The 12,449-nt window shown below is 36.7% G+C and overlaps 2 protein-coding genes across 6 annotated transcripts in view; both read right to left on the bottom strand.

Annotated features, from left to right (window-relative positions):
- Positions 1-3,539: 3,539 nt before the first annotated feature.
- LOC118271778 (zinc finger protein 277) lies at positions 3,540-8,012 on the bottom strand. Its single transcript, XM_035587985.2, has 2 exons — positions 7,670-8,012; positions 3,540-7,079 (listed from the first exon to the last, which is right to left on the bottom strand). Exons 1-2 carry the CDS (start codon positions 7,917-7,919, stop codon positions 6,034-6,036), a joined length of 1,296 nt encoding a protein of 431 aa, XP_035443878.2. The 5' UTR covers positions 7,920-8,012; the 3' UTR covers positions 3,540-6,033.
- A 1,314-nt stretch (positions 8,013-9,326) lies between these two features.
- LOC118271791 (protein NDNF-like) overlaps positions 9,327-12,449 on the bottom strand; it is a 48,204-nt gene continuing 45,081 nt past the window's right edge. For 3 of the 5 annotated variants that reach the window (XM_050693636.1, XM_050693638.1, XM_050693637.1), the window contains exons 7-13: positions 12,191-12,282; positions 11,729-11,887; positions 11,291-11,402; positions 10,865-11,034; positions 10,346-10,494; positions 9,925-10,026; positions 9,327-9,566 (exon numbers count right to left, since the gene is read on the bottom strand). In XM_050693636.1, coding sequence (XP_050549593.1) covers positions 9,425-9,566; positions 9,925-10,026; positions 10,346-10,494; positions 10,865-11,034; positions 11,291-11,402; positions 11,729-11,887; positions 12,191-12,282 — 926 coding nt within the window. In that variant the 3' untranslated portion in view covers positions 9,327-9,424. The remainder of the gene's footprint in view (positions 9,567-9,924; positions 10,027-10,345; positions 10,495-10,864; positions 11,035-11,290; positions 11,403-11,728; positions 11,888-12,190; positions 12,283-12,449) is intronic. The other 2 variants (XM_050693635.1, XM_050693634.1) reach the window with 1 other exon arrangement.

The following is a 12,449-nucleotide window of genomic DNA, read 5'->3' as shown; positions in this document are numbered from 1 at the left end:
GAGTGGCTAGAGAGGCGCCACGGCGTCCTCACCTACCGCCTGACGCAGGTGCTTACCGGACATGGAAGCTTCGGTAGGAACGTGATGGTTCTGATTAGTCAGTTAGTCTGATACGCCTCTCGTATCGTCCAAGGCGAGAGACCGTCATTGGATGATTTTCCTCCCCTTAAAAAAAGGTGGAACATACGTTAGGTAGGTAAGTACTAGGTTCCTATGTAGGTATTGTTTGCACCACATTTCCAATTAAGTTACATTTGAGTTTATAGAGAGAGCAACACGACGTTGATATTAGTTTTGAAATGAGAAAATTAACGGCAACGGACAGATAGGAAATGACATTTCACCGACGAAAATGTGGAACACCAGCGTTTTAACTGGACGCCATTTTCAAAGGGCGGACGCTAACGTGTTATTATTATTTTTTTGCTTCACTAGTTTCTGCCAGTGGCTTCGTCCACGTTCTCGTGTTATAAAAAGTAACATATTATGACGAGAGAAGATTGAAGAAATCTATTATAATTCTTATCTAATTTCTTAAAACAGAATTCTAAATAATTAATTTTGCACGGACTTTTTGCTATTCGTCATATGGGCTTGAGCTTAAAAATCTATTCAATCTTCTAAACTCTTTCCGTGCGGCCAACTCGCCAGTTACGTCCAAGGTTTGCACGCCTACGAGATTATAGCGTAAAAACTCTGCTACGCGCTACGAACTACGCAGTACGAGCTATGGCTGTAGAATTTCCCCGTAACTTGGCTCTTGGCTCTACATGGGATCTGATTACTTTTTGACAGTGCGAGCTATATGGTCTCGGCTACAAATCATCCCACTATGACTAATAGGTAACTCATGTCTCTGTCTCTTCTTTACGCAAAACAGTACCAAATTGATTTTATTTGTGTTGGATGGTCCATATGTTGAAAAAGGTTTTAAGCTATACCATTACGCAGCGGTTAATAGGAGCCGAGTAGAGCGGATGAATAGCTAAATAGGATAGGCACTTATAGGCATATTGTATAAATATAAATAATAATAAAATTATCTATGTAAAAGGTAGTTTTTGGTAGGTTACCGGGCCCCGGCTCGAAAACTAGCTTAGGATACCAAATTTCAGTTTTCTAGGACTTCAGGAAGTACCTTAAGACATTTTGTTGATCATCAGTGAGTGAGTGAGTGACGAAATCGGGGTATTTTAGATATCAATAAAATCTAAAGTATAAGAGCTATGCAATTGAAACTTTAGAGGTTTATTAAGTCTACCACTGACATTATATCCTGAAAATTTTGTTTATCTGGTATAACCCAAACTCAAGTTATGAAGGTTCAAAAATACGACGAAGCGCTTCGAGAAAGGTAGGTAGTGCCCTTGCGCTTGCGCTTCGTTGGCTCGTCTTGGCGGGGGCACTACCGTGCCGCCAGATTCTAATCCTACTTAGGTAGGTATACCTTGGATGGACCTTTTTTTTTGAGGCGGGAGAGTTATCCAATGACATCTCCCGCCTTCGGCGAGGTCAGAGGGAGTGTCAGACTCTCACTGACTAAAAACCACCCCGTTCCTACTCTTGCTTTTCGAGTTAGAGCCCCGGTAAACTGGCTAGGTAATCCGCAGCTCTGGATCCATACTGGACACCATTTATGGTGGTCTAATGGCTCGGGTCAGAGATCGTTGCGCGATCCCCGACACACGGAGTGTCTCTCACCACGACTGGGGCGTTTTCTCCCACCCAATCAGTAACAGGAACCTTCAGAAGCTACCTTGAATGGAGCTAAAAGCTAAATTATAAAATACCTACCTATTTCCATTAAACTGAAACTTATTCACAAAAGCTGAAATTAATCAAACGAAATGGTTCAACAAGGTTCAATTACACTGTTCATTAATATTGTTCAAATTTTACTTTTGATACAGCGATAGTTTCACTTATTTTAGTTCATTCATCAAAATATATAATGTAGGTCACTTCATCGTAGCTATTAACTTTATTAATTATTACAGCCTACCTAATTTTATCGACTTCCAAATAAGGAAGAGGTAGGTTAAGTACCTATTATGTTCAGTATGTTGCTATTGATTTGCGATAAAATGATACCCAGTGCCACTGATACCCCGGGCGAAAATATTGTGGCGCCCACTTGAGGGAAGCAATATCAAGTGTTAGTTTTTTGCTGATCCCAAGTAAATTATTTTGTTTGTGTTTTAATATTTAAACACAAGGCCCTGATTATATATACATCTAACACAGCATTTCAGAACAGAATCATGCCGATGTCACCAGGAGAGGCAAGAGACTTCAACTTCAGACTTTGGCGCCCCCCAGAATTTGTCGCCTGGGCCATCGCCCCATCACGCCTCCCCTAACGTCGGCACTGATGATACCTATTTGATATGAGTCTATGGAAGATGATATAGGTAGCTACATAATCATCTAGGGTTAGGTTAGTAACGGGCCAGTAACGCCTCTGATGTTTCAGGTGTCCATGGACGGCATTTACCGTCAGGTGATCCGTCTGTTCGTTTACCGGTTTCCGGGGTTGGTCTATTGAGAGGATCCGATGTAGGTACCTTACGTACCTATACATATAATAGGTGTGAATGGTAGCCACTGAGGAGATTTTAGTGGTAGAGTTGGTACTTACTTTATGTAGGCTGCATAAACCTATGATAGTGTGTAGGTACAATTAAAACTGAAGATGGGTAGTGTGCTTAAAAGTAAGAAATTGGATGTGTTTAAGGTAACAAGATGATGAGTTTTACGATCGCGCTTAGTTAAGGACAAAATTAGAATGGTGCCTTTTCGTTATTTTTTTATTTCCTAGATATTATTTTTATTTCCTTGCCATTAAATAGATAGGTACAAAATGGTACTTACTAATTGGCAATATTACATTTGAATAATTAATTTACCTATCGTAGGTACCTAGCTAAGAAAATTATAGACAAAGATGGAAATTATTTGCGGGTCGAGTAAACGGAAATGAGTAGGGGAGAGGGGAAGGGGGTTAATAACTTGTAATACAAACAAACGGGTTCCGTAAATACAGGGTGGCAATAAGTCGGCCAAAGGGTGGAAAGTACACTTAAGTACCTACTTACTAAGGTATTGTTAAGTACTTCAAACATATCTCCCTTCAATCACGGTGTTTTAATTTTTAGTACCCTTTTTTAAGAGGGGAAAATCATCCAATGACTTCTCGCGCTTTGGGAATTTATAAAACCTTTGGGTAATACAAAACAGACAGTATTAGCATGCCGAATTCAATATAAATTAATTCAACCATGATGACGTGATTGAATGAACAACAAAACAGGTTGAACATTCGCTATTTTAGTTGTATAATTACCTACCTAATGCATTAATATTATTCTAGTTCTGGATGCAAACTAGCTAATTAGAATATACATCAATTCAATAGAATTCAGAATTAAACCTATCAATGGGATGCCTGGAGTAGAATACTATGACTTTTTTAAGGGGGAAAATCATCAGTGGACTATCATGGGTTTTTAAAATAAAGATAACTAAATTAATACTTGTATATAACAAAACGTATTTATTTATTTATATATCTGTACACAATAATATCTAAATAGACAATTATGATTTAATTGCAGTAAAACATTACATACACAGCATGCAAACAATCTCACATAAAAATGCATTATTTATTTATCATTAACATTGTTCAACTAGCCTTTTGCGGCACAAAAGCTTTAACTGCCGTATACTCTGAGACATCGTTACTAAGGAATACCTTGGTAAGGAATACATCATTGCTAAGGTATTCCTTAGTAACGATTTTGTTCCGAAAACCATTACTAAGGACTGGGTTAAGTAACAATTAAAGGGTAAGAGTACGGCGGTCAGTCAATTTAGTTTGTCATAATCTATGTTTCCTTGACCATAGCAAATAATTATTCGACTAATTTAACAATAAGCTCTTGAATACAAGTGTTACATGATAGGTAACAACAATTTACCTAGAGTACACACCTGTATAGTAAAATATTTGTAGGTAAATTATTAACATAAGAACAATCAAGTGTAAGCTTCTATAAAAAAAAGGGCTAACACACCAAGGGCTATCTCTCCTATACATTTACTATATTTGTATAACATACTTTTTAATGTACACTTAAATTGGTAATATAATTTTGTTTTCATAAGTTGGCAGCAAGAAATCAGTTATGTTACAAAAAAATTAGAACTAAGTCAGAAGTATGTAGATTGCTCATGTTTTATGATTGCATAAATTAAACATAATAATTATATGTAGAAGACGAATACCTACATCCATCAATAGGACAACTAATAAAATTTTAAATAACTATTGATTTCGGATCAACAAAACATGATCAAATTACAAATTCAAACTTTAACAAAGTTAGAATAAAATCTAAAACTATTTACAAAATTATACACACACATTACACAATCAATATTACATTTCCAACTTTCTGTCTACAACCATAACATTGAAATCTGGGGGCACGGTAGTGCCCCCGCCAAGACGAGCCAAGCGAAGCGCAAGGGCACTACCTACCTTTTCTCGAAGCGCTTCGTCGTATTTTTGAACCTTCATAACTTGAGTTTGGGTTATACCAGATAAACAAAATTTTCAGGATATAATGTCAGTGGTAGACTTAATAAACCTCTAAGGTTTCAATTGCATAGCTCTTATACTTTAGATTTTATTGATATCTAAAATACCCCGATTTCGTCACTCACTCACTCACTCACTCACTCACTCACTGATGATCAACAAAATTCTTAAGGTACTTCCTGAAGTCCTAGAAAACTGAAATTTGGTATGTAAGCTAGTATTAGTACCCAAACAACAAAAAAATCCTAAAACTTGGAACTTTTACCCACCAACCCCTTAAACTAGGGGGTGAAAGTTTGTTCGAGACTTCCGCAACTTTTGACGCTAGAGGTCTGAATGCGGCCGCGGAGGGGTAAAAATCTGAAATAGGGAAACTTAATTCCCTATTTCCTGCTTGAGATCTGAAAATTATACACAAGTACATAGAACACAAACTTTTCATCAAATCAAAACATTATCCTACCCATAAGTACTTAGATATGAATAATATTACTACACTTCACTTCGGTAAGTGTTTATTAATCAACCTATACTTTTGAACATAAGCATCGTAAGTATAGTATGCGCCAACGCCCGCCGCCTGCCCCCTCGTCCCCGCGCAGTAGCTAAAAATAATCGGCCCGTCAGCGAGCGCGGCACCCGAACGCGGGCAGACGCGCGAGGGCAGACGTCGTTGACGGTTGTCTCGTTGAATGAAAAGTTTTCGGAATATTTCGGTGATTTAAAAGTTTGCTATCGCGGAGAAAAAAACCATTTGCCTAATATTTAATTGTTAGTAGTTTAGTAGGTAAAGGTTTAGATACTAGTGTTTTAATTTTCATTGATAAAAAGTATTAGGATTACGTTTCCAATTTTCTTATAAATTTAGTAGTTTAGTAGGTGAATTTGTCGCTCATTTTATCTTTCTATCATAAGCAACCTACAAAAAGAAATGAAATCCCACAAAAACATTTCATGTTAAATGTTGCCAAGACGAGACCATATAGCTCGCACTGTCAAAAAGTAATCAGATCCCGTGTAGAGCCAAGTTTCTAACCCTATACTTTTGAACTGGCGAGTTGGCCGCACGGAAAGAGTTTAGAAGATTGAATAGATTTTTAAGCTCAAGCCCATATGACGAATAGCAAAAAGTCCGTGCGGCCGACTCGCCAGTTCAAAAGTATAGGGTTAGAAACTTGGCTCTACACGGGATCTGATTACTTTTTGACAGTGCGAGCTATATGGTCTCGTCTTGGCAACATTTAACATGAAATGTTTTTGTGGGATTCCTTTAACAGAAAAACATAATCTGCTTATTTCTTCAGTACCCCTTGATTGGTTGGTTTAGTTGAGCGTGCCAATCAGAGCGCCGAAAGCGCTATCATATCGATTTCTTTAAACATAGAGCAAACTCGTACTACAGTCTTTATGTATCAGTCTACTATACAAATTCAATCACCTAAAACAGCCATGGCCATCTCTTTAGATATACTATCAGACATGCTATTACGTTTCTCAATCTCCTGGTCATCATTTGACCACCAGCTCTCATCATCGTCTTGTATAAAACACAGGAACAAATCATCTTCGTACGTCGGAAAGTAGTACTCCGGTTGATCCCACTTCTCCTTGCACAATTCCCAATGTTTAGTTTCTTTTAAATGCTTTTCCAAATTCTTTGGATCATTAAACTTCGTGTCGCATGATAAACATTGCTTCAAATGTATTTGACGACGTATGTAGTTCACTATTTTGACTTTGTGATAGAAATCCATTCCCTCCGTAACTTTGGTAAAGGAAAATTCGTGTTGTTTCTCCATGTGGTCCAATGTTTTGTCATATTCTTTCTCTGTGTGCTCACACAAGAGGCAGGTGATCAATGGACCATTCTCTTCGGTCCAATCTGACCACTCTGGATCACTGTCAACATTAGAATCGTTTTCAAACTCCAATGTTTTCTTCACATTGTGATTTTTATTTAATCTATAATGTTGTTTATTTTGTTGTTTATCACCTACGTAGTTGACTAGAAAGAATTTGTCATATTCCTTATTTTCTGGGTTAATTCTTTTGTGGCCTTTTTTACGCATATGCTCTTTTAGTATTGTGCGGTCTTTGAAATTGCCTTCGCAGAATATACATTGCAGTTTCTCTAGTTTAGTTGCTATTGTATTTACTAATTCATCAATGAATATTAAGTTGTCTGGTTTGGCAATGTGGAAGTTATGTTTTTCGTACAAATGGTTCAGGTAATTTGCTCTGGTTGTAGTTGATATGTTACGGCAGAAGAGACATTCTCGTACATAGTTTTTATCTTCCCGTTCAAACTGATGTCTTTCTAATAATTTTTCTAGTCTTGTTTGTTGAAGGTTTGTACGTAGTTCTTTGTCTTCGGGAAGAACATCGCTGAGTAAATAATATTCTTCATTTTTAGATTTTGTACCATCTGGTTTGTTGTCAAGCAGCATTGTAGTGCAGAAGTATGGCAGATTTTGATCTGAAACATAAAGGTGAAAGCTATAAATTCATCTAATTTAAACAGGGTAGCAGATGACATCAAAGTGTAAATAAGAATAACCTTTAGTATATAAGAATAATCATAAGATATTAGATCAATATCCCTTAAAATGGTTGCAAGTATTGTTCTGTGATCAGTATTTTATTATTAAGTCAACATTTAATAAATTCATGGTTCAGTATTGGAAAAAGACATGTTATGGTTGCAGAATAGTGATTTGTCTTGTATGAAAGGGCAAACAATTTGCAACACGGCATTAGGAAGGCTTTCTCTTATCTTTTTACATAGTTCTGCCAGCCGCTTCATCTACATTCTAAAGGGATAAAAGTATCCTATCACTCAAGTCAGCTCATACCAAATTTCATCAAAATCCTTTCAATAGTTTTAGCATGATTAACGGACAAACATCCAAATAAACTTTCCCATTTAATTTTATAATATTAGTGTAATGGGCAGTTCTACATTTGTAAGATAGAGAAACGTATCATGCCCTAGCCTAACATACGACAGTTAATCATCAAATATACATGTTAAGGACAAAAAAAGTTTACAATCGTACATCAACTAACCTTTAAATCTCAGTCGCCAATATCGCAAGTATTCTTTCAAATCAGCAATTTGGTTGACATCAGCTATAACTAGACGATGCTTCATGAACAAATGGGTGAGCAGATTCTTCTCATTTGATGGCAATAAGAAATTCTGTTCACATAAAACACATGAACACTCAGTAACTTCTTCGCTTTTGAAAATCGACGGGTTATCCGTTTTCTCATGAAGAGTTAGCGGCCCAAAGAATTCTTTCTCCTTTACCGACATTATTATGTTATTTTCAGGAACTATTCACTTTTTAATCACGATATTTAAATAAAAATTCGCTAAACACAAATACGTTCACAAAACAATGTAGTTTTTATGACAGTGACAGTTGAAAATATTGACAGATGACATGTCAACTGAAGTTTTGTGTTTGGATACGTTACTAGAACGAATAATTCGTTTGGATACATGCGAGAGAGAGATAAATGTTTGCAACGACCCTGTGGCAACGACAATGTTCTTTCCGTTCCTTGTCGTTATTTACGTTGTCGTTTTTTATCTATTTATCTTTACATGACTTTTACGTATTTTACTCAAGAATCCTTATATCGAGAAAAGAATAGCTGTGTCGGCAAAATATTCTTATAGTAAGTACATATTTATTTAGGAGAATACTCAAGCTCAGCTGTGGACATCTTTTGTTATGTCTCTTTATTAATAATAATACGGTGTTTCTCATGAAATTATTGTGAAAGCAAACACAGTAAAATTCATAGATCTGTTTTAATTTATTATTTATTTATAGATTATGCATTATTCTTATTACAATCAACTCTATTTACATACAAAATAATAGGAACTTATAGATTTCATATTCAATTAAAATAACTATTTGATTTACAGTTACAAACTTATTAGCCTACATAAATGTACCTAAATTAAAACTAAATACTTATTCATCTAATATCGCTAACAAAGCCGGCTCAAGGAGAAAAAAAAAAGAAACTTTCCTTAAGTAGAAAAAGAAGGTATGTACTACTTATCTAATTAATTAACAACAAGCAAGCATAAAAAATCGATCTAGGTACTACACGACTACAAAATATTTAATTAAAATTAAAACACAAAAATAAATGCCACATTCTCAAAGAAAGTAATAGGTACAATAATAAAAAACATTAAATATTTTAATAAGAACTTAAAAATACTATTTTCAAGGCACAAAATGATTTATTTACATTGGGCAAGGTTTGGATCACAAACGGATATAAATAGAAAAAATATTTTAAACTATGTATTACAAAGGAAACCACTCAAACCATTTTTTAATCTACTAATACTGTTACCAAAGATAGTTTTTGTTTCGCAAGAAGCATGTATTCACAGTGTGTTGAATTTAACCAGTACTCTTAGTATGATTTTGCTTTACGTAGAATCTTCTCAAAATTAATCTAGAATCAGGTTTTTGCACATCTAGAGACGCAGTAGTAACGTGAGGTAAATTAATGAATAGTTTTTTTTATGGGATAAGTCGGAAGACGAGCAAACTGATCACCTGATATTAACTTATAACAGCTAATCTTATCAAACCAATAGGATCTTACGCCTCACTAGCGCCATCTAAGGAGTGCGAAATCGAAAACCGTAATTAATATAGGTACTTTAACTGCTTCATGACTAAGTAAGATCTAATCATTTTGAAATGGGACTTTGTATTTAAAGGGACTTTTGATAAATTAATGACATACATTTCTTCTTGCCAAACAAAACAATTATCTCTATATTCAATCCTCTTTGCATGAAACCTTAGTGTCTACATACAATGTATTGTAAGGCACCGAATATCCTTTATTTGAAGCGATCACTTGTATCGCGTACTTCCTTCCAGCCTTTAGTCCTCCAATTTTCTGCTTTATTACTCTGGATCTGAAAACATATACCTTTTTTAATGAACTGTAAAAATATAATTCTTATATCGGACTACAGTTTTTTTTTTAATGGAACAAGCCGCTAAACAAGCCCACGGGTCACCTGATGGTAAGCTATCGCCGCCGCCCATGATCACTTAAAACACTAGAGGCGTTACAAGTGTGTTGCTGGCCTTTTGGGGGTTAGGAATTTATGGGTTGTTGGGGAATCGGGGATTGGGGTCACACAACGAAACACCACGCAAGCATTGTTTCACGTCAGTTTTCTGGGTGGCTGTAGTATTACTCGGGTCGAGCCGGCCTATTCGTGCTGAAGTATGGCTCTTCCATACTTAAAAAGTTTTTTATGAACTTACGATTTCTGTGTGTGGTTGACACATTGGCCCTTGACTGCTTTCCTGGTTGACCAGCATCCGTAGGCCTCGCCACTTATCGTCTCTCGGGCAATGATGCAATATCTGAAATATGGAATAAACAAAATTAGATGTATTTCAAATTGTGATAGCTCTATAAGCTTTTCTTTTTTGATCAGCACCCGCAACACCAGAAGTGTCACAATTTCGTTACCGGTCTTTGAAAAAGGAGTACGTTCTTTTCTTGAAGATTTGAAGGTCAGTTGGGAAATACCGCCGACGACAGCTCATAATTATAAATTTCATTTTGTATTTTTTGCAGGCCTGATGATAGTAATCAGTATCAGTTATGGACTCGCATCTATTTTGCTGCTAGTACAGCACAACCTAATTTTCGTATCACTTTAGAATTTTTTATAGGTACCTGATAACATCAGTAGCATTATGCGTGGCGGGCAAGAAAGCTACATCCACGGATCTACAAGATCTGATAGGCCGCAGTTCTCTGACAACGGCTCCATCTTCAGTCAGTTCTGGAGTGTTCATTCCCCATCGAGTTGTTGATGCTGTTAACTGGAAACAAAATTTTATTATCATCATTAACATTACATTGGTAGGCTACAAACATGTAAGAAAAATATCTGATCGTTATTAAAACTTTAGTGATAGACAGATAAGAAATAGTCCTTATAGCTCTTCTTGATTCTTTACTATTCCATCGTTCTTTTACGGCCAATTCCAATAACCTATCTATCGGTAGATTTGCCTACTAGAGATACAATTTGTATGGAGCTTATGTCAAAATACTATCTCTAGTAGAGGCAAACCTACCGATAGATAGGTTATTGGAATTGGCCGTTATTCATGTCTGACCAATCTATCGACAAAACTGGGTATTCATGACTTGAAAGAGACAAATTCTCACTCTAAAAAAATCACTTACTTCAATGCCCACAGCACCATCTCTGTCCCATTTACTAGGCACCACTTTGATGACGTATCTCATTCTGGCTTCCTCGGAACTGGAGTCAAACTGCACAGAACCTTCGTCACTCGTCTCTTGGATTGAAGATGTGGCGATTGGTGCTGGCACGAAGAATTTGGAGTGTGGGTCTGAATGGAAAAGAATTTTGTAAGAATAATCATTATTATTAGTTTATCCCCTTACTAAACCAGGAAAAAGTAAGGGATGATCAAAAATCAGGCAAAGGTGATTAGAATATTGATAGTGAAATAATAGCAGGGTTTTTTGATTTCGACAAAGCAAGCTTTGCTAAATTTTAGAGCACAGAAACTTGGCTTTTGTGAGAATCTTTCGATTTTTTAATACGAATATTGTAAATAATTAAATAACAAACTAAATTCTTACCTATATTTCTAACCATGTGCAGTCTTTTACCCCTGACCAGAACTTCGACATCGACTGCACCTCCACAGGTAGATAGAGTCAACCAGAGACCACCTCCAGCGCCGACTGTTGCCTGAAACATTATGTGGATGTTTGGTTAAAACAATGAAACTCTCAAACACTTTGTTGCGATGAGAGATAGACGGGAGATTAGTAGTGAACTTTGCGACCTGCTTTGGAGTCAGTCTAAGAAGTCACACATGTCCAACTTGTCGTAGATAAGTAACTAGGTACGTATCTTTTTTTTTGTGGGAGAAAATCATCCAATGACTTCTCCCGCCTTGGGTGAGGCGAGAGGGAGTGTCAGACTCTTACTGGCTAAAAACCACCCCGTTCTTTCTCCTGCTTTGAGCTGGAACCCCGGTAACCCGTTACGTCGTTCGTCAGGTAGGTACGTACCTTAAAATAAAATACGCTTCTTCCTCTAATATCAGCTTTGGTTGGTATGTTTTCTCGAAGTCGCTTCGCAGTGGATGTGCGTGGACGTACGCTGCCCATCGCTAGTAAAGACCCAGAGCGACGGTCCTTGGCTACACCGAACACGCTGACGAAGTAAGTCTGGAATTGAGACATATTATTTAGCTATTAAAGAATATTATAGGGATTAATTGGAAAAAAAATATTTTAATGGCGTATAAAGGTCTTTCTGTTTGTGAACAGAAGTTTAAAGTTTATTGGACAAAACGACTTCCCAAAAACTTATTCTTGGTATTTAGCATACATACATAACTTCACGCCTGTCTCCCATAGGGGTTGGCAGAGACAATGGACCGCCAATTGCTAAACCTTTAACTTGGTATTTAGGTAAATACGATTAATCAGTTCAGTAATAATAATAAGGGCATTAGAATGTGTCATTACCGTACTCGGGTCCAAGTTTTCTATCAAATGATGCGTTCTCCCACCAACGCAAGCGATTACTGGATCCTCATCTGTCACTTTAGTGCTGCGACCTGAAATGAATTGCATCAAAATTTAATTTTTTTTTGAAATTGGAAAATTGGACTTCAGCACGATTGGGCCGGCTTGACCGGAGTGATTCTACGGCCTCACAGCAATTTGACATGAAACAACGCTTGCGTTGTGTGAGTGAGATTACCGGAGGCCCAATTACCCCCTT

The sequence above is a fragment of the Spodoptera frugiperda genome, chromosome 5, assembly GCF_023101765.2.
Source record: "Spodoptera frugiperda isolate SF20-4 chromosome 5, AGI-APGP_CSIRO_Sfru_2.0, whole genome shotgun sequence".
Lineage (NCBI taxonomy): Eukaryota > Metazoa > Arthropoda > Insecta > Lepidoptera > Noctuidae > Spodoptera > Spodoptera frugiperda.
Note: the sequence above shows the minus strand (reverse complement) of the source record. Positions and strands in the feature narration are given on the sequence as shown.

Excerpts from the sequence above, each read along its gene's own strand:
- LOC118271778 (XM_035587985.2), bottom strand. The coding sequence starts at position 7,919 with ATGTCGGTAAAGGAGAAAGAATTCTTTGGGCCGCTAACTCTTCATGAG. Across the intron at positions 7,080-7,669 it reads TTGGCGACTGAGATTTAAAG|ATCAAAATCTGCCATACTTC; the intron begins GTTAGTTGATGT and ends TTTATGTTTCAG.